The 22526-nt window shown below is 44.3% G+C and overlaps 1 protein-coding gene across 3 annotated transcripts in view; it reads right to left on the bottom strand.

Annotated features, from left to right (window-relative positions):
* Positions 1-2275: 2275 nt before the first annotated feature.
* Positions 2276-22526, bottom strand: part of SLC22A16 (solute carrier family 22 member 16) — a 40953-nt gene continuing 20702 nt past the window's right edge. For all 3 annotated transcript variants that reach the window (XM_002714913.5, XM_008263369.4, XM_051854418.2), the window contains exons 5-8: positions 13212-13339; positions 4400-4509; positions 3333-3432; positions 2276-2653 (exon numbers count right to left, since the gene is read on the bottom strand). In XM_002714913.5, the coding sequence (XP_002714959.2) occupies positions 2441-2653; positions 3333-3432; positions 4400-4509; positions 13212-13339 (551 nt within the window). In that variant the 3' untranslated portion in view covers positions 2276-2440. The remainder of the gene's footprint in view (positions 2654-3332; positions 3433-4399; positions 4510-13211; positions 13340-22526) is intronic.

Below are 22526 nucleotides of genomic sequence, written 5' to 3'. Positions count from 1 at the left end.
CCCCGCCACAGCCGTGGCAGCTGCTCCCTGACCTCCAGGCAACGCCTCCTTCCCCCTTTCCTCCAGCCCAGCCGACACCTTGGGAACTAATGTCTGCATCCAGTGCCTCCCTGCTGGAAATCTCTCCGATGACGTCTGTTCTGCAGCCTGGGCACTGACCGAGCTGTGCCCACATGGGTGCTGTAGTCTGAATGTGTCCCCCGGATTCGTCTGAGGAAGCCCTGGCCCCCAGAGTGATGGTGTCAGCAGACAAGGCAGGGCCTCTGTGAGGCCGTGAGGATGGATCCCCAGCGGGGATTAGTGCCCTTCTCCTGAGAGACACCGGAGAGCTTGCCAGAGCAGCAGGTGCACAGAGAGGCAGTCACAGTAAGGCAGAGGCCTCAGGGTGGGACTTTCCTTCCTGCACCTTCATCGTGGGCTTCTCAACCTCCAGGAGACAAAGGTCTATGGTTTAAGCCACCCAGGCTGCGAGACAGCCCTAGCAAACTGCTATAGGATACAAAGAGAAAGTCCAGAAAGTATCAAATAGTAACTAAGGGAAAATGTTGGGAACAGGAGAAAAACAGGCTGAGGAAGAAGAAAGACAGGGCAGAGTACAGGAGGAGAGAAAGGCTAAGGAGGCGTCTTCCTCCCTGCTTCTCACAGCCTCCTCTTTGGTTTTCTTTTGCAAAGCGAGAAAAGGAGCTGGTTTCCTTTTTTATTTTATGAGTGGGAAAGCCAAGTGAAGAACTAAAATATGGCCCAGGGAATTGGATTAATATAAAAAGTCTAAATGATGCAGCTCAAATGCCTCCTGTTTCCCCCTTAGCAACAATTTTTAAACTCACATCATCTTTATAATTGCTTTCTTGTATTGATTCTATTGCACTGGACATAAGACATGTCTAACGGCAAAACTTCCAGAGCAAAGGAGAACAACCGCGAAGTCCAGATGAGGCCAAAGTCGGGAGAACCCAACACCCGTGGACACTTACTGGACACATAAATCTGAAGTCTATCCTGCCAAAGGACAAGTGATGATGGAATATTTACCTGTCCAGGATATTATATTATATATTATCTTTACCTGTCCAGAATATTATATATATATTATATATTATATATAATGTACAGGATATTAAACTACTTTTGAAAGATGATGCCTTTAAGGAAAGTTGGGGAAGCAAAATTTAGAAAAAAAAATTAAAATCTCAGTGTAACATTTCTTTTAAAGGCAAGCACACTTGCAGAATTTTATGCATTGGCATCAGATTCAGAGGGAACTTAAGGCAGGTTTCCTGGATGATGTGCAAACTGAAAGAAAATCTGCAATGCACTAAAATATCAAGGCTTCTCTCCGCTGTGAAGGAGACTTATGGAGAGAATTTGGTTAAAAAATTCTTTTTTAGAGCTTTATTTTATTTATTTGAAAGGCAGCACCACAGAGAGAGGGAGAGATACACAGAGAGAGAGAGAGATCCTCCACCCGCTGGTTCATTCCCCAAATGGCTGCAATGGCTGGGACTGGGCCAGACCAAAGCCAGGAACCAGGAGCTTCATCTGGGTTTCCCATGTGCATGTAGGGGCCCACGCCATCTTCTGCTGCTCTCCAGGGCCATTAGCAGGGACCCGGATCAAAAGCGGTAGCAGCGAGGACGGGAACCAGCGCCAGTGTGGGATGCTGGCATCTTAAGAGGAGAGTTTACCCTCTGTGCCACAACGCCAGCCTCTGCTAAGAATCTTGGAACTAATATCAGACTAGAGTAGCACCCTCCACTGGGCAGGTGCACGCCCCTTACCAGAACCAAGCACAAGCACGGGGGTCTGCACCTTCTCGCCTTCTTGGCTCCAGGTGCTAGAAAGCAGGACATCGTTGCAGAGGCCTGGAACCCATGGGAGGGTGTGGACCCTCAGGCCCACATGGCAGTGTGCATGCGTGAATCAATGACATGGGCCAAACGCGGGCAAACGCTTGGCAGCAGCAAGGAAGCAGCGTAGAGCAGGCATTGGTGCGGTGGCTGAGACTCCACCCAGGATGCCTACACTCCTGGGTTGAGTCCCAGCTCTGGGGCCGTGTCCACGTCCCATCACCGCACAGTCCGCGGCCCTGCCCCCTCCACGGGAGGCCCAGGCCGAGTTCTGGGATCCTGGCTTCAGCCTGGCCCGTTCCTGGACATTGGAGGAGTGACCCAGTGGATGGCAGATCTCGCTCTCCCCTTCTCTGTATCTGTCTCTTTTCTTCTGTGTCTTTGCCTCTCACATAAATTTTTATAAAGAAAAAAAGAAAAGAAAGCAGTTTAAAACAACATCCAAGTCTCATTTTATTTCTTCTACTTTTACAAAACAATTGTTAAAACTTTCTTACAAAACGTGTGAAACATTCTCCTACTCAGCAGGTGGGGGTGGGAGTAACTCTCCTCTCCTGATGAACAGGGTGCAGGTGCAGGCGCTGGCCCCACATTCATTCGCCCAGGCCAGAATCCTCGAGCTTAACCACTTCCGTGTTTTCCACGCCGGGCTCATTGGCGGTGGGGACGGCTTTGCTGGAACTGCTTTGGTGTTCTGACTCCAGAAGCGCCATCTCCTCCCAAGTCGTCGCCAGTGGCTTCCTGTTGGTTTCCGGCAGGGTCATTGAGAACACTCCACCCAGGAAGGAGAGAATCCCCAGGCTCAGCTGGAAGGGATGCAAAATGATGCTGAGCCACCCAGCTCCACGCCCGTGGGCCCTTCACTCTTCTAAGCCTGGTTCCACTCTGTCCCCAGAACTGGAACCCGACCGGACAGATTCCACTGTGACCTAGCACTTGTTTTTCTCCCTTGGTGAGAAAGGCCAGTACTCAGGAGAGGCCCCAGGAGCACGGCAGGCTCAGGCTGGGATTCAGAGAAGGAATCCATTGAGAGAGCATTCAGAGAGGAGAAGGAGGGGCACTGAGACCCAGAGGGAGAAACTCAGGAGGGGAGTCTGCAGGAGGAGGGGAGGCCAGCAGGTGGAGGGCTCCCGCAGGCACCATGAAAGGAGGCAGGCAGCACAGGACCACACCCCTTCCACCCTCCCTGCTCCCATGTTCCCTGCAAGGCTATAGCAGACCCAGGGCAGCCCCTGTGGGAGATGAGCCTGCCTGCTCCCACCCCAGAGCCACCTGGGGACCCAGCAGGGCAGCCTGGGCCTCATCAGGCCTTCATGAGCCCTGCAGGTTCTGCTAAGCTGAAAACCTCAGGCCCCCACACCTCCTGTTCCCACAAACCCCAGCATCAAGTGACAAAGCAGGGGCTTCTACTCAGTTAAAAACAGGGGAGGCGACCCGCCACTCTGCCTCTCTGCCAGCGAGCCAGTTCCGTAAGCTGATCAGCACCTGGGGCATGAAGATCCAGGTGCTGCTGAGGTACAGGGCGACCGGGGCCAAGATGCTCCCCACGCGGCACACCATGTTGCTGGTGCCCATGGCCAGTGACCTGAAAACACGAGGCGGTTAGGACGGCAGCAAGGATAAGGTGCGCGCACAGAGCACACCGGCATGGGTCCCGCCCCACCCTCCCAGTGCCAGGAGAGATCACCCAGCCTAAGCTCAGAAGTCATTTGGCTTGAATTGGTCAGGAATCCCCGGTGAGGTCTCCGCATGTCCACCATGCAGGGTGGGGACGAGCACATGGAGAATTCCCAGCCATTCCCGGCCCACAGCCTCCTGCAGCAGGTGTGTGGACGGAGGCCCTGGGGGCTGACGGGCCTGTGGGGTCTTCTACTGCAGGCATTTGTTTGGGGCAGAACACACAGGATGTGTGTATGTGAGGACTATTCCATTTCAGTGGTTTAAAGCCAAGCAAAAACATGAAGCACGCTTCCCTTCAAAGATATTTCAGGAAAACGGACACAAGGTCTGCTAGGAGGGGAAGACAGTGCTGCTCACGTGGACAAGTTCCTCTCTCGGCCAGTGAAGCATCAGCTTTCCTGGGTCACGGCCAGTGATAAGTAACCGATAAAAGGGTGACCTTCCGGGGCAGGTGTTGGGTGTAGGTTAAGACACTGATTGAGATGCCCGCATTTCATGTTGGAGCACCTGGGTTCAAGTCCTGGTTCTGCTCCCCATGCCAGCGTCCTGCTAATGGTCACCCTGGGAAGCAGCGGCGATGGCCACTCAGTCTGCAGCAGCTCACTGGGGCAACCTGAGCTAACTCATGCAAATGACATCAGCGTCACAAGATGCACAGGACCATCTGTGGCAGGTGATGGTCTTGGAGGTTGAAAACGGTGTTAGTGTAAGAGTGTGATTTCAAAGTCATCTCTCAAATGCCCTTGCTTATGGGGTCCAGACGGAGCCTCAGCTCCAGCATGGCATTTCCCTGGGGAAAGAGATCACTCATCTCCCGAGGGCAGGTGCAATAAATGACACACAAGTGGAAGACAGAAACAGGCCACCCTCACCTTACGACGGTTGGATACAGCTCAGCAGTATAAAGGTAAACAAGGCCAAATGTTGATCCTATGAAAAATCTTGCAAATATAGTTGCTGCAATCACCCCAAAGTAGTATCTCTGAAAAAAAAATTAGCAAAGTAGACCGTCACAAGTAATATTTTTGAAAGGAAAATGTAAAAATCGTTACAACAGTTGCTGAAAATGTCTGATTCCTTCAGCGTTCTTTAGAACAACGAAGAGTTTCACTTTTCTGTTGGAGCTTATTTGGATCTCCAGCAAGGCGTGCAGGAGCTGTCTGTCTCCCCAACAGGCAGAGGCGCCCCCGCAGCTTCCTGGTTGTAGACTGGCCCCTTCCAAAGCCTCCGCTCTCCACACCCAGGGCAGCCGGCTGTCAGGCCGCAGGGCCACCCTGGGGCCCTGTGCTCAGGAGGCAATGCCCCTGCCAGCCTGGGGCCCTTCGTGACCTCCTGGAGGCCTGGAGGGCTGTCCTGGGGTGAACGTGCCCACAGTGGAGGCGAGTGACAGACTGCTGCTCCCAGCAAGACACTGCACACCAAGAGCAGGCTCCCCGGGGGACTCAGGGCACAGCAGCTGGAAGCTCCCGGTCTCCCCACGGGAAGACGGGAGTGCAGCAGTTGGGACCCCCTGGCTGTCTGGCTCTGCAGAGCCCTCGGAGGTCTCCATGACATCACGGGCCACTGCCTCTGAGGGGCACCTCATCCTCGACATGCCAGACAAAACCCTCCACCTCGCATGCACACACACACACACACACACCCCTTCTCCACCTTCATCCTGTTTTGTTTTCCTTCAATACATTTACAGAATGACATTACAATGTCATTATGACATTACAGGTGTCCCCAGCACCTGGCCCATAACAGATGCCGGCTAAATCTCAATTGACTGAGTCAGTAAGTGAAAGTTCAGTAGAACAAGGATCACTGGATGCTGTGATGCTGTCCTCACACTACATTTTTGGGTGTAAAATCGGGGTGCCTGGTTTGACTCCCAGCTCCACTCTCAATTCCAGCTTTTTGCTAATGTGTACCCTGGGAGGCAGCAGGTGATGGCCTAACTGCTTGGGTCCCTGCCACCCATGTGGGAGACCCAAAATGAGTTCTGGGATCTTGGCTCAGAACTGGCTCAGCCCTGGCTGTTGTGGGCATTTGGGAAATGAATTGGTGAATTGGAGCTCTCTTTTTGACTCCAAGATAAAAATATTTTTCTTATATATGGGATACTTTTACAAAATGATTTACTTATTCATTTGAAAGTCAGAGTGAAAGAGAGCAGAGAGAAAAGGAAAGAGAGCTTCTGTTTACCAGTTCAGTTCCCAAATGCCTGCAATAGCCAGCCCTGGGCCAGCCAGAAGCCAGGAGCCAGCAACTTCATCCAGGCACCATTTTCTGCCTCCGCAGTACATTAGGAAGAAGCTGGACCAGAGGTGTGCATTAGCCAGGATCAAACAGGCATGCTGATATGGGATGCAGGGTCCCAAGTGGAGGATTAACTCACTGCACCACAACACCTGCCCCAAGAATAAATATTATAACATGCTGATTCAAAAAGAGAACATGAGGTTCACAAAATACACACAGGCCATCTCTGGAAAGTAAAATTATGAGCTTTTAAACAAATATTTTTTTCCCTTCAGTCTTTACACAGTGAACATATATTACTTATATAACAGAGAAAGAATCAAATTTCAAAGAAAATATATTTTCCTTCAGAAACCTTTTATTTAAGGTATACAGACTTCATGTATTTCACAAATACAACTTCAGGAACATGGTGATTCTTCCCACGCCACCTGCCCTCCCTCCCACACTCCCACCCTTCTTCTTCCTCCTTCTCTTATTCCCATTCTTATTTTTCCCAAGTTCTATTTTCAATAAATTTTATACACATAAGACTAACTCTATACTAAGTAAAGAGTTCAATAAATTGCATGAAAAACAAAGCTGTTCCTCAACAGTAGAGACAAGGGCTGTTCCAAGTCATCTCATCTCAAAGTGTCAGTATCACTTCTGTAGATTACCTTTTAGGTGCTCTACTAGTTACCTCAGATGAGGGTATGGTATTTGTCCTCTTGGGACTGGCTTATTCGACTAAGTGTGATGTTTTCCAGTTCCATCCATTTAAAAAAAAAATTCTTTTTGACGGCTGTATAGTGTTCCCATGGTGTTCATGTCCCATAATTTCTTTATCCAGTCTTCAGTTGACAGACATTTAGGTTGATTCCACATCTCAGCTATTGTGAATTAAGCTGCAATAAATATGGGAGTACAGATAACTCTTCCATAAGCTGATTTCATTTCCCTTGGGTAAATTTCCGGGAGTGGGATGGCTGGGTCATATGGCAGGTCTATATTCAGATTATTCAGGTATCTCCATACGGTCTTCCACAGTGGCTTTACCAGTTTACATTCCCACCAACAGTGGATTAGGGTACCTTTTTCCCCACATCCAAGCATTTTTTGTTTGTTGATTTCTGTATGAAAGCCATTCTAATGAATGTGAGGCAAAACCTCATTGTGGTTTTGATTTGCATTTCCCTGATGGCTAGTGATCCTGAGTATTTTTTCATGTGTCTGTTTGGCCATTTAGATTTCCTATTTTGAAAAATGCCTGTTGAAGTCCTTTCCTCAATCTTAACTGGGTTGTTTGTTTTGTTGTGTGGAGTTTCTTGATCACTCTATATATTCTGGTTATTAATCCTGTATCCGTTGAAAGTTTGCAAATAGTTTCTCCCATTCTGTTGGTTGTTGCACTTTGCTGAGTGTTTCTTTTCTGGTGCAGAAGCTTCTCAAAATGATGTAATCACATTTGTCAATTTTGGTTTCAATTACCTGTGCCTCTGGACTCTTTTCTAAGAAGTCTTTGCCAATGTCAATGTCTTGCAGGGTTTCTCCAATGATCTCTAAGAATTTGAGAGTATTGGGTCATAGATTTAGGTCTTTGATCCATTTTGAGTACGTTTTGTGTAAAGTGTAAGATGGGGGTCTCGCTTCATACTTCTGCATGTGGAAATCCAGTTTTCCTAGCACTATTTGTTGAAGATCCTGTCCTTGCTCATGGGATTGATTTTTAACTCCTTTGTCAAAGATGAAGTTGGTTGCAGATGCATGGGTTGATTTTTGGTGTTGCTATTCTGTTTCATCAGTCTATCCATCAGTGTTTTTTTGTTTGTTGTTGTTGCTGTTGTTTTGCCAGCCTAAGGCTGCTTTGGTTATAACTGCCCTGTAGGATGTCTTGAAATCTGGTATTGTGATGACTCTGGCTTCATTTTGCTGTATAAGATTGCTTTAGCTATTTGGGGTCTCCTGTGTTTCTTTTGTTTTTAATAAATTTATTTATTTGAAAGGCAGAGTTACAGAGAGGCAGAGGCACAGAGATAGAGAAAGAGGTCTTCCATCTGTTGATTCACTCCCCAGATGACCACAATGGCCAGAGCTGCACTGATCCAAAGCCAGGAGGCAGGAGCTTCTTCCAGGTCTCACTCGCAGGTGCAGGGGCCCAAAGTCTTAGGCCATCTTCTACCACCTTCCCAGACCATAGCAGAGATCTGGATCAGAAGTGGAGCAGCTGAGACTTGAACCCATATCCATAAGGGATGGCAGCACTGCAGATGGCAGTTTTATCTGCTATGCCATGGTGCTGGCCCCTGCCTGTGTTTCTATATGAATTTCAGCATCATTTTTCTATATCTGAGAAGAATGTGCTTGGTATTTTGCTTGGTATCACATTGAATCTGTAGATTGCTTATGGTAGCATGCACATTTTGATGATATTGATTCTTCCAAACCATGAATATGGAAGATTTTTCCATTTTTCTGTGTCGTCTTTTATTTCTTTAACATTTTGTAATTCTCATCAAAGATATCTTTGATGTCCTTCATTAAATTTATTCCAAGGTATTTTATTTTCTTCTAGCTATTGTGAATGGGATTGATCTCAGGAATTCTTTCTCAGCCATGGCATTTTCTGTGTATACAAAAGCTATTGGTTTTTGTGTGTTGATTTTATATCCTGCCACTTTGCCAAACTCTTCTATGAGTTCTAATAGTCTTCTACTGCAGTCTTTTGCATCCCTTATATATAGAATCATTTCTTCTGCAAATAAGGATAGTTTGACTTCCTCCTTCCCAATTTCTATCCCTTTGATTTATTTTTCTTGCCTAATGGCTCTGGCTAAAACTTCTAGGACTATTTTGAATAGCAATGGTGAGAGCTGGCATCCTTATCTGGTTCCAGATCTCAGTGAGAATACTTCTGTTTCTCCATTCAAAAGGACGCTGGCCATGGGTCTGTCATAAATTGCCTTGATTGTGTTGAAGAATGTTCCATCTATACCCAATTTGCTTAAGGTTTTCAACATGAAAAGATGTTGTATTTTATCAAATGCTTTCACTGCATTTATTAAGATAACTATATGGTTTTTGTTTACAGTTAGTTAATGTGATACATCACAATGATTGATTTGTGAATGTTGAACCATTCCTGCATACCAGGGATAAATCCCACTTGGTCCAGGTAAATGATCTTTCTGATGTGTTGTTGGATTCAATAAGCTAGTATATGGTTCAGGACTTTTGAATCTATGTTCATAAGAGACATTGGTCTGTAGTTCTCTTTCTCTGTTGCATCTTTTTCAGGTTTAAGAATCAAGATGATACAGGCTTCATAGAAGGAGTTTGGGAGGATTCCCTCCCTTTCAATTATTTTGAACAGCTTGAGAAGAATTGTAGTTAGTTCTTTAAATGCCTGGTAGAGTTCAGCAGTGAAGCCATCCTATCCCAGGCTTTTTTTTGTTAGGAGGGTCTTTATTACTGATTTAATTTCTGTTTTGGTTATTGGTTTGTTTAGGCTTTCTATGTCCTCATAGCTCAATTTAGGTAAGTTGTATGTGTCCAGGAACCTATCCATTTCTTCTAGGTTTCTCAATTTGCTGGCATACAGCTCTTTGTAGTAGTTCCTGATGATTGTTTTTATTTCTGTGGTATTTGTTGTTACATTTCCTTTATCATCTCTAATATTATTGATTTGGGTCTTCTCCCCCACCTTTTTTTGTTTAGTTGGGACAACGATGTGTGAATTGTGTTTATTTAACAACAACAACAAAAAAACGCTCTTCATTTTGCTGATCTTTTGTAATTTTTTTATTTCAATTTTGTTAATTTCTTCTCTAATTTTAATTATTTTGTTTCTTCTACTAATTTTGGGTTTGGTTTTCTGTCGTTTGTTTAGGTCCTTGAGATGCATTGATAGCCCATTTATTTGGTGCCTTTCGAATTTCTTGATGTAGGCATTAATTGCTATAAACTTTCCTCTTAACACTGCTTTTGCTGTATCCCATAAGTTTTGATAGGTTGTATTGTCTTCATTCATTTCCAGAAATATTTTTATTTCTCTTTTGATTTCTTCTATAACCCACTGTTCATTCAAGAGTATTTTGTTCAGTCTCCATGTGTTTGTATATGTTCTGGAGATTCTTGAGTTGTTGATTTCCAGCTTCATTCCATTGTGGTCAGAGAAGATGCATGGTATGATTTCAATTTTTTTGAATTTGCTGAGACTTGCTTTATGGTCTAGAATGTGGTCAATCCTATAAAAAGTTCCATGTACTGGTGAGAAAAATGTGTACTCTGCAACTGTAGGATAAAAAGTTCTGTAGATATCCATTAGGTCCATTTGGTCTACAGTGTCAATTAACTTTGCTGTTTCCTTGCTGAGTTTCTTTCTGGCTGATCTGTCCATTGCTCAAAGTGGGGGTACTGAAGTCCCCCATTACTATTGTGTGGGAGTCTATGTCTGCCTTTAGATTCATAAACATAGCTTTTAAATAGCCAGGTGACCTGTAATTAGGTGCATATACACTTGTTATAGTTACATCTTTGTGTTGAATTGATACCTTAAGCATTGCGTAGTGCCCTTCTTTGTCTCTTTCAACAGTTTTTTGTTAAAGTTTATTTTATCTGATATTAGGATGGCTACACCAGCTCTTTTTTGGTTTCTGTTACCATGGAATATCTATTTCCATCCTTTTACTTTTGGGTGTATCTTCTTGGTGAGATGTGTTTCTTGGAGGCAACAAAAGATGGGTTTGAGGTTTTTTTTTTTGTTTTTTTGTTTTTTTTTTTCCATTCAGCCAGTCTGTATCTTTTAACTGGCAAGTTGAGGCCATTTACATTCAAGGTGACTATTGTTAAGTTTCAAATTGGACCTGTTACTTTTCCATAAATAGTCCTATTGTTTACTTTGGATTTCCTTTGTACTCTTACTGGAAGATTTTCTGCCTACACCTTCTTTCATAGTGAGGAAATAGTTTTTAGGTTCTAAAGAGTAGGAAGTAACATCTTATATTCTGCTTACTAAGTATCTGTTTGCCAGCAAAGTGATTCCAAACTATTTTGAGGGTAGCTCTGATACTAAACAAAAGCGATAGGTTCAGCTGCTAAGGTTCCATCTTTCTGTGTTTCTGTGTGTAGCAATCCTTAAGCATCTTCTGTAAGGCTGGACAAATGGTGATGAATTCTTTCAATTTGTTTGTTATGGAAGGTCTTCATTTCAATTTTATTCATAAATGAGAGCTTAGCAAGGTACTATATTCTGGATTGACAGATGCTTTTCTCTTAAGACTTGGAATATATCTAGCCAATCTCTCCTAGTATGGAGGGTTTCTGATGAGAAGTCAGCTGTGAGTCTAATTGGAGATCCTCTTTTCTCTCATGCACATTTTAGAATCTCTTCTTTATGTTTTCCTGTGGAGAGTTTGATTACAATGTGATGTGGTGAAGATCTTTTCTGGTCATGTCTATCAGGAGTTCTATGTGCTTCCTGTACTTGGATGTCCCTTTCTTTCTCCAAATTAGGGAAATTTTCTGTAGTTATTTCACTAAAGGCCTTCTAATCCATTCTCTATTTCTGTACTTTTAAGAACTCCTAAGACTCCATATGTTGGGTCATTTGATAGTATCCCATAAATCTTCAACACTGTTTTTTAGTTTTCTTCTTCTTCCTCTTCTTCATCTTTTTTTTTTTTTTTTTTTTTTTGGTCTGACTGTAAAATTTCCAGAGATTTATCTTCTAATTCAGATATTCTTTCTTTGGCCTCACTGAATCTGTTGTTAAGTCTTTCCACCACAATCTTTATTTAATCTATTGCATTATCATCTCTGATATTTTGATTTCTCTTTAAAATCTGAATTTCATGGGAAAAAGTTTCTTTCATATATGAATTTAATTCATGGATTTTCTTTTAATAACTTCTCCATTTCTGGCATTTCTTCAATCACTTTATCTTTACTATCGAGTATTGCATTGTTGTTGTGTTCCTTTAGGCCATCATGTTTTCTTCCTTATTTTTGTTTCTTGAATTGCTGTGCTTATTTTTAGGCATTTGTGGAGATATTTTTTTCCCCTGTGATGATTTTTATCTCCTGGACTATGCCTCTGAGGTTTAGTGGAATGCCTGTTCTTTCTGAATACCCAGAAGTGTGTGCTGGGTGTGGCCAGAAAGCTCTATTCAGTGCTCCAGGGTGAGGAAAGTGTCCAAGGTGACACCCAAGTTAGGCATGGTAAATCTCTTTTTCTTTAATCAGAGGGGAGTTTATTTTTAAGATTTTATTTATTTATTTGAGAAGTAGAGTTACAGACAGTGAGAGGGAGAGACAAAGGACCCAGGAGCTTCTTCCAGGTCTCCCATGTCAGTGTAGGGGCCCAAACACTTGGGCCATATTCTACTGCTTTCCCAGGCCATAGCAGATCAGAAGAGGAGCAGCCAGAACAAGAATCAGTGCCCATAAGGATGAGCGCCATGGGCAGAGGATTAACCTTCTGGCCCCAGAGGGGAGATTTAATCTGCTCTGTGGTATAATCTCATGCTTGCCTTCTCTCCTCCAAGGACACCAGTGCCTGGTTGCTAGATACAGTGAGTACAATATTCATCTGTGCTCACAAGAACCACACAAAGGATCCATGCAGTCCTTGGTGTGAATACAGATCCTGCAGCGATGAAACTCACCAGGGAATCAGGGAGCCCCAAACATGTGGAGCTGTTCACAGTGACTGCCCAAAGACCCAGCCAAATCCTGCACCCTCACATGCAGCCACAGCGTTTCCACAGTTCCAACACACAAGACTCCCACAGTTACGAGCACCCAGTCCCCTGTCAATTTTCCCAACCATACTCAGGTGTCTCCTCTCAGCTGGTTGCTGGGATCATGGACATGAGCTGGTGCAACTGTTACATATGTCCAAAATGGCACTCATCCTCTCTCAGCTAGTTACAGGACACCATCGCCAGGTGGTCTGGGAGAGAGAAACATACCCCCTTTTCTTTGTCCTCTAGGTTGGCAGGTATACTGTCCCCCACAGGGCTCCAAGCCAGACCTACACCAGGCTCTTCCCACAGCTTTACTGCCCATGGCTTGGGTTGCTTCAGTCTAGTCTCACCTCACTCTCCACAGCTGGTGCTGAAGGTCTTGGCTGCTGGAATCCTGAGTTGTCCACACCCTCCACATAGGTCCACAGCATCCCTGTAATTTGCGTGGAGTTTCCTTTGCCGCTTTCTCCCCAACTCTTCCCTGAGATTGCACTCCCTCCATTTTTTTTTAACTGTCTTCCCCTAGACTAGAGCAGTAAGCTCCTTCTCTATTCTGCCATATTGGAATTCTCAGAAAATATGCTTTTAAGTATTATATACTGTCCATGTGTCTGAACTGACACTCAGATTTAGTATCATGTGCTAACAATCCTTCCAAAAACCTGTCAGAGTATAACTCATTGTTCTCAACAAGAAATACAACCCAACTCACCTGGGGTATGGCGATGATGATGGTGCAGAACAGAGCAATGCAGAAGAGGCAGAAGGCCTGACCAATTCTCCTCCCAACCTTGTTGATCAGGACACTTGTGAAGATGTAGCCAGGAATTTCCAGCACGGCTGTCATTGAATGAATGGGTCATCTCTAAGGCTGGGCACTTGACTGCACAAGGGACCCACCTTCTACTCCTCAGGGCAGGAGCAACCTTCTCCCTGCTTCCAGGGCCTTTGAGAACCCTCGGAGGGCTGTCTCAAAGGCAGCGAGCCCTGTCATGTAAACTCAGTGAGAGGACGAGCATGTCCTGTGAAATGCAGTAATGCTCACGTTATCCACCTAGCACTTGCCTCCATTCTAGGGGCCTTATCTCACACTAGGCTGCAAGCTGCCCAGGTCACAGCATGGTGCCTGGAGGACAGCCTGTTGAGTGAATAAATGAGCAAATTAATAGACAACATTGATTATTTCTCATTTTAGTTTCTCTGCTTGTCAGAACTAGGGGAATGCTTTCCAATCAATAGCTTCAAACTTAAGAACTGCTCAAGAAAAATAAAAGTGGAGGTCATGATTTAGACAGATCCTAAGGCCAACAGCCCATAACCACAAAAGGAAAGCTTAAGTCAGCCTGTTTTCCCTGATGTACCTCCAATCCTAAATTAAACACACAACAGAAGCTCCGTGACCTGGTCAGCACGATTCTGTGACACTTAGCCACTGGGCTACACACAAACCAGCTTCAACAGGTCTATGTGTCCTGAAAAGAATGTGAATAATATCACAACCAATCCAGAAAATGGCAAAACCCGTCCTCCATTCTGCTTTATAAACAGGCTTGCAAATGCTCTCAGGCGAGCTTTTCATCACTTAGCTTAAGGTCTCCCATTCAAGAACTGTTCTTCTGGACGCACAACAAACTTTTGATCTGATTTTATTTTTTTAAAGATGAATATCTTTTTTTATTTGAAAGGCAGAGTGACAGAGAGAGGAAGAGACAGTGGGAGAGAGTGAGAGATCTTCCATCTACTGTTTGACTCCCCAAATAGCTACAACAGCCAGGGCTTGGCCAGGCTGCAGTCATGAGCCTGGAACTCCAGCTGGGCCTCCCATGTGGGTGGCAGGGGCCCAAGCATTTGGGCCATCATCCACTGCTTTCCCAGGAGCATTAGCAGGAAGCTCAGTCAGAAGTGGAGCAGCCGGACTCCTAGCTTAACACGCTATGACACAACACCACTCCGATTTTATTATTTGACAAAGCTAAAGCAGCAAGTTTGTTATTGGCTAAGTACACAAACCAATAACAACACCTAATAGATTTGAAATCTAAAAGGAAGTTTTTAAATTTTAATTTTAAATTAGTTTTTAGCAGATTCAATATGCTTTGTAGATGCAGTTCTAAAAAAATCCCCTTCTTCTCTCACCCCCTCCTGCCTCCTCTCTCCCTCCCACCCTCCTTCCTTCTCTTTTTTCTTGTTTTTTACTTTCTGATATAACACATTTTAAATTTACATTACTTTCTGAGATAACATTACAAATTTACATTACAGTAAAAAGGCTAATACTCATAAAATAAGAAGTTTAACAAGAAAAAGCAAAAAGACCCTAGTTTAGTGGGAATATACACAATGGCTACAAACAATAATTGAATGGAAAAATGACCATTTTGGGTCAAATAGAGTTTTATAGTAATCATGGATCATTAAATCTACAGTAGTATAACATTCTTAACCATTGGTTTCACAAGGTATGAAACAAAATTTTAGAAGATTATTTTTTGTAACAATATGGATACACACAAACATTTCTTTCTTTGTTCTTTCTTCTTTTTTATGTTTGTTTTTTAAATTTTAGCACCCACATATAAGGAAGAACATGCAGTATTTGTCTTTCTGGGTCCAGCTTATTTCAATCAACATGATGTCCTGCAATTGTGTCCATTTTGCTGCAAATGGTAGAATTCCATTCTTTTTTTATAGCTGAATAATATTCCATTTTGCATAAGTATCACATTTTCTTTATCCATTTACCTGATGATGAACACCTTAGTTGATTCCAAATGTTGGCTATTGTGAACAGCGCTGCTATGAACATTGTGGTGCAGGTATCTCAAGTATTTTGGGTATTCACCCAGTAGTGGGATTGCTGGATCATATGGCAAGTCTATTTCTAGATCTTAAAGAAATCTCTACACTGTTTTCCACAATGGCTGCACTAAGAAGGAAGGCCTCTCTGTCTCTAACTCTGTCTGTATCTCTGTCTTCCAAATAAATGAAATAAATCTTTTTTAAAGAGTCAACTCTAGATGGACCAAAGACTTAAATGTAAGACCTGAGACTCTGGAGGTGCTGGAAGAAAACATAGGGAAAATACTCCCAGGCATTGGTGTAGTGGAGGGCTTCCAGGACAAAATCCACAAGGCACAGGCAACAAAAACAAAACTAAACAAATGGAACTATATCAAACTCAGAACCTTTTGCACAGCAAAGGAAATAATAACTAGAGTGAAGAGACATCCAACAGAATGAGAAAAAATACTTGCAAACCACCTGACAAAGGATTAATATCCTGAATATATCAACAACTTAAAAAAGTGCGACAACAACAACAACAAAAACGATCCAGTTGAGAAATTGGCAAAGGAATTTAATAGACAGTTCTCAAAAGAAGAAATACAGAATAGGCACTATGGCACAGTAGGTTAAGCATCCATCTGTGGCACCAGCATCTTTTATGGGTGCTGGTTCGAGTCCCAGCTACTCCACTTCCAATCCAGCTCCCTGTTAATGTGCCCAGGAAACAGTGGAAGATGGTTCAACTGCTTGGGCCCCTGCGCCCATGTGAGAGACCTGGAGGAAGTTCCTGGATCTGGCTTTGGATTGGCCCAGCTCCAGTCGTTGTGGCCATTTGAGGAGTGAACCAGCAGATGGAAGATCTTTCTCTCTCTCTCTCTCTCTCTCTCTCTCTCTCTCTGATTCCCTCTGTCTGCAATTCTGCCTCTCATATACATAAATAAATCTTTAAGAAAAAAAAAATTTCCACAGTGGCTGCACTAATTTATATTCCCACCAACTATGTCTAAGTGTCCCCCTTTGTCCACAATTTTGCCAGCAGTTGTTACTCTATGATTTTCTGGATGACCTGCCCATTGATGAGAGTGGGGCACTGAAGACACCCACAATATTGTTTTGGGATCTATTTTTCTCTTTAGGTCTAATAGTATTTTTTGTACACATCTGGGTGGTCTTGCATTAGGCACATACATATTTATGATTGTTATGTCTTCTTGCTGAATAGAACTTTTTTAAAAACATATCTTTATCTCTTTGTATAGTTTTTGATTTGAACCCTGTTTTATCTGCTATCAGGATAGCTATGCCTGCTCATTTGTGGTTTCCATTGGCCTGGTATATCATTTTCCAACCCTTCCCTTTAAGTCTCTGTGTATATTTGTGAGTTTCTTGTAGGCAGTATATAGTGGGGTCATGTTTTTTTTTTTAATCCATTCAGCCCACCTAAGTCTTTTGTTTGGTGAATTTAATCCACTTACATTCAAGGTTAGTACAAACAGGTAACAACTAAGACCTGTCATTTTGTTGATTGGATAATGATTCTACCTGCTCTGTCGGTGAATTTGGTGGTGACACGTGTTTCATGTTACTTCTAATGCAGGACACCCTTCAGAATTTCTTGTAAGGCTGGTCTGGTGGTGGTGAATTCTCTTTAATCTAATTGGTTTTCCTTCATATGTACCTTGTTGTTTTTCTCTGTCTTTAGGATTCTTTCTTAGTCTTTAACTTTTGACAATTTGATGACAATATGCTTGGGGAAGACATTTTTTGGTTGAGTCTGCTTGGGGTTCTCTGCTTATATCTGGATGTCTATGTCTCAAGACCTGAAAATTTTTCAAATATTATTTCATTTAGTAGATTTTCAATCCCTTTTGCCTTTTCTTCTTCAATAATATCTATAATACAAATATTTGTTTGTTTAATGGTATCCCATATTCTGTTCAGACTTTCTTCATTCTTTTTAATTCCTTCTCTTTACTTTTGTTTGATTTTGGTTACTTCTTGTCCTCAAGGTCAGAAATTCTTTCTTCTATTTGGTCTATTCTGCTGTTAAAGCTCTCAATTGTATTTTTATTTCACTGATTGAAGATTTCATCTCCAAAATTTCTGTTTAGTTCTTAATGAATTGCTGTCCTTAGTAATATTTTCATTCATGTCACTCGTTGATTTCCTCATTTCTTTTCTATGTGTATTCTCTTGAATCTTGTTGAGTTTCCTTACAGTCATTATTCTGAATTCTGTATCTGTCATTTCATAAATTTCCTTCAGTTCAGGATCTAATTCTGGAGGGGATTTTTTTTTTTGGTAGTGTCATGCTACCTTGCTTCTTCATGTCTCCTCTGTCTCTACATTGATGTCTGCCTGTCTGGTATACTCATCCCTTCTTCTTATTGGAGTAGGTTTTATCGGAAAAGAATCTATGGTTTAGCTGGAATGCAGAGTATCACTTGGTTTATTGCTTTGGCTTTAGTTCGGAGTGAGCCCAGGAGTGTAGTCTCTGAGTGATTTCTCTTGTCTTAATCTATGTCAGTTGTGTCTGTAAGTGACACAGTGGTCTAGTCTGCTGCAGTTTGCAGGAATACAAGTATGGCTTTGAGATGAATAAGTGCTTCCTTGGATGTGTATCTTGGGCCCACAGTGAGTTCAGTATCAGTCTCCATGGTGAATGTGATAGCCAGGGTCTTGTTCTTGAGGTGCTGAGGGAGACAAACATGACTGCCCCCTTGTTCTACTGGAAGCCTGAGTGTTGCTGGGGTTTGTGGCACCAATTTCTATGGCTATAGGACTATGTGATACAGATGGACCCTTCCTCAGGTCCTGCTAGGAGAGTTCAGTTGGTACTGTGGTTTATAATACCAACAGCCCTAGTCCTGGGACTACAGCATGTGAAATGAAACCCTTCCAGTCCTACAGGGGGACTACAAGATATAGAGATTTTACTGTGGAAGATATGAGTCCAGAGAAGTGGAATGCAGGTAGGTTCTTCCCTATGTCCACTAGGTGGATCCCAGTGACACCGAGAAATCCAGAATGAATTGCTACAGTTCTGGTGTTGCAGGGTATAGTGGGGTCATTACCAGATCTCCCAGGGTGGGAGTGTGTGGTGGAATGAGAAAGCCATGCCAAAGTGGCCGCTGGCAAGCAAGCGTCAGTTACTCAGGAATGGCTTTGAAACCCACCTGGCAATGGAGCCTGCCTGGCAACAGGCTGTGATTGAATGGATTTGAAACCCACCTGGCAATGGAGCCTGCCTGGCAACAGGCTGTGATTGGATAGCTTTGAATCCCACCTGGCAATGGAGCCTGCCTGGCAACAGGCTGTGATTGGATGGCTTTGGAAACTGCCTGGCAACAGGCTGTGATTGGTTGGGGCATAGACTGCCCCTTGACCAGACTGGCTGGTCTTGGCTATATAAGATGTTGTACCAACTGAAATAAATGAGTCTGTGGGCTACTTGCCTCAAGTCTGCTTTCACCCAACTCCTGGGGTCTGTGTGGTGACTCTGCACCTCTTGCTCCCACCACACTCCTCCTCTCAGAAATGAATCCAGTTGAGAAATCAACTGCAACAGGAGTGGATTTTTTTTTATGGACTGCTTTTGGTGTTAGCCCCAAGAAGCTAAGGTAAATCCCCCGGGCTCACATAGACCGCATCAGCATAGCTCTGGGACTAATGCCCCAAAACTCCCAGTTGTCACATGCAGGGGATCCGTCCTTTGCCCCGTATGTTGGGTTGACTCTAAGATGTTGGTAGGAGCAGAACAGAGGTGTGCTGTGTGACTTTTCGCTGCCAGGCGTGGTGCTCTGTGCGGGTTGGGGAGAGGAGGAAAGCAACACAGCTTCCCCGCTCCAAGCCTGGCAGTTGCTCAGGCCCCAGTCAGCTCTCCGGGCTGAAGCAGAGTCAGCAGGTGACTGTGGAATTCTCAGCTAGCGCTGCGAGTGGCAGGGCACCCGGCGATTTCCTCCTGTCTTGATGAGGTCATACGGCAGGCAGCTGGCAGTGCCACATGGCTGACTGCAGTGGTATTGCTGTTTTCTCTCCCCCTGTCTCATGGAGTCTTCATTGCTTTTTTTTTTTTTTTCCCCCACTTCTTCACTGAAAACTTCCATCAGATCCCTGGAACTGTAGTCTTCTTTTGTAGTTTTCACATCCCAGAGCAGCTTAAGTTAGTGTGGCTACGCCCTATTCAGCCATCTTGGATCTCTAGAAGGAATACATTTTATATTATAATGTAAATCCCCTGCAGAACTGGGCCTTTGTCTTGGACCTCCTCCTGTCTCACCACAGTGAGAAAAAAAAAAAAAAAAAAAGAACTGAGTCCATAAATTGATGAATCTATTGAATTAAAAGTCTTTCTCCTAGAGAACCCGGGACTGAACCTGAGATCCAGAAGACAAGACAAGAAGCCTTATCACTGTGAGCCAGGCAAATCACAAGGCTCTCCTGCAAACTAGGCAGCACCAGCCGTGAGGGGCAGGGGGCACTCACTGTCCCCCAGCCTGTGCCTTGCTCGATTCCCTTTTGGGAACTCTCTGCCCTCTGGCATTTGCCCAGCCGCAAGGACATGGCCACACCTGCCTTGTAGGAGTCAGGTGCCTTTGTCCCGTCAGCTGTGGCCCGAAGCAGCCTCCAGAGGTGCAGGGCTGGGTCTCTGTCTCACGCAGCCTCTGGCTAACAGCAGGGGGAGCTGTGCATCTTTCGAGTGCACACCGTTAGGACATCAGAAAGGAACCTCAGTCGCAGGTGCTCAGGAAAAAGGGCTGGCTCCGGAACAGGCAAACGCTGGCGTTGGGAGCCCCGTGGGAGGAAAGCCCCTCACCCTTCTTGACTGAAAACTGAACAGCTCTGGAGCGACAGGCCCACCGTCAGCCTGGACTTGTGGTGGGAGAAAGTTTCTAAGGATCACTTCCTTCTCTTGCTTTTTCAAGAGTTCGTCGAGTGCTTTTCTGTACCAAACAAGGCAATGACTGCCAACAGAGCCGCCTGTGAGTAGGCCTGGGCTGTTATCCCCATCTCACACCCTCCGCTACATGATTTGAGCGAATGAGCAAACGACCACTCTGGCACTGGAGTGAGGTCTTCAGGAAGCCAAAGCCCCTTGCAGCAGCCTCCCTATCCCGATCCCCTCTCCAGGGCTGGCTCAGGGCTTCTCCCCATACATGACTGGGTGCTGAGCCACAACCACCATCCTATAAGGTGGGGCAGGACACAGTTGAAGAGAAATGTCAAGTGTGCTACGCTGGGCGGGCGTCGTGGTATGGCAGGTGAGGCTGCCACTTGGAATACTCATATCCCATATCACGGAGCCTGGGATCAACTTCGCCTCCGCTGCTGATCCAGCTTCTCCCAATGCACCTGAGAGGCAGTGGATCATAGTCAAAGTGCTTGGTTCCTGCCACCCACATGGGAGACCTGCATGGAGTTCTCCTGGCTCTTGGATCTGGCTTGGCCCAGCCCTGGCTGCTGTAGGCCTCTGGAGAGTGAAACAGTGGACAGAAGATCTCTGTCTCTCTCCCTCTATGTCATTCTGCCTTTCAAGTAAATAAATGAATAAACTTTTCAAAAATAAACAAAGTGTGCGACACTGCTGTTTCCTAAGTTGGTGTTCCAGGGCACTGAAAAGATACCCAGGGGCTAGCACTTTGGCACAGAGGGTTAAAGCCCTGGCCTGTAGCACCAGCATCCCATATGAGTGCCAGTTCGAGTCCTGGCTGCTCCACTTCTAATCCAGTTTTCTGATATTGCCTGGGAAAGCATAAGAAGTTGCGCCAAGTCTTTGGGCCCCTGCACCTGCGTGGGAGACCTAGAAGAAGCTCCTAGCTCCTGCCTCCTGGCTTTGGATCATCTTGTCTCTGGCAGTTGCAGTCATTTGGGGAGAGAGACCTCTCTCTCTCTTGCTGTACCTCTCTCTGTAACTCTTTCAAATAAATAACATAAATCTTTAAAAAAAAAAAAAATCAGCGTCTTAGCTTGACCATGGCTAGGCTTTCAATGCTGCAAGCAAGGAGGCTCAGCTCCCTCGGCATTAGGACAATGTGTCATCACTTTCCTCATTTAGTCACATGTCAGCTTCCTTGTCACCTGAACCCCATCCCACCACCCTCATCCCATAGCCCCTTCGTGTATCTTGAAGCTACTGGGCTACAAATGATACAAAACCAGGCTGAAATTCCTACCAGTCCCAACTGCCTGAAGAGTTGAAAGGTTGTTCAAAAATTCCCACAAGAGGAGTGCTGAGGAGAAGCACCTGTCAGCAAGGACACTAATGGGGAGGGAATCACATGACACGGACAGAATCACACATCCCATCAAACCATGTGCATTTGTCTCTGGAAACATTTTCATAGTTATGGGATTGCCCAGTTTCTTGAAAATGCACCAAAACTAAGAAATCACATCACAAAGATCTGAAGCCCCAGCTTTCCCTCGCTCCCTACTCCGTGCTTCCTGTACCCCACTGATGCCCCTGCCACTTGTGGCTCTGTTCTGGACACACCACACTGTTCCTCAAAATGACGTGCAGGATGAACAAACTTATTTATCAGCTTGCCCAAAAAAGGAGTGAAGACGTTTTCTTAAACGACTTACAATTCCTACTGCAGTATAATAAACAAACCTAGATGGCCACTGGGGCTTTAGAATGAGCACAGATGGGGTCTATGGATAAACATTATAAAGTAAGATTTTCCTACTTTAAATACAGGCAGTCTATCCAGAAATAACCAGGAGTTAGCACTGGGTGGATAAAGGCATATTTCTAGTATTTCTCTCGAGTTCAATTCAAACTTGGATTACGCAAAGGAGTCACATCTCAAGCCAGCCAAAGCCATTTCAGCCTGCTGCTACAATGAGAGAAGCATAAAAGTATATGTTGCAGTTGACTTTATTAATCAAATTTCTAAATCAAGGACATTTGAAGACAGGAAGATGCCAGATTCCCAAAACATATTAAATTTTAAAAGGAAAGCAACTTACAAAGGAATCATAGGTAGTGAATGATTTCATTTGTGTTAAAGTGCGAGACATTTATATGCACAAGGATATGGAAATGCATAGAAAAAAAAGTGAAAGGGTACAAGCCAAACAGTACAGAAGTTACCTGAGGGCACAATTCCAGGGTGAAGATGGGTGGAAGCAAGGAGCAGAGCCCCAGAGACAGGAAGGTGGGGAGAGACTAAATTATTTTGACTGTATGCATTTTTTTTTCAAAAATAAGATATATACATGAGTTAAAATATATTTG

Source organism: Oryctolagus cuniculus, chromosome 5 (assembly GCF_964237555.1).
Source record: "Oryctolagus cuniculus chromosome 5, mOryCun1.1, whole genome shotgun sequence".
Classification (NCBI taxonomy): Eukaryota; Metazoa; Chordata; class Mammalia; order Lagomorpha; family Leporidae; genus Oryctolagus; species Oryctolagus cuniculus.
This window is presented reverse-complemented; position numbering and strand designations above follow the sequence as displayed.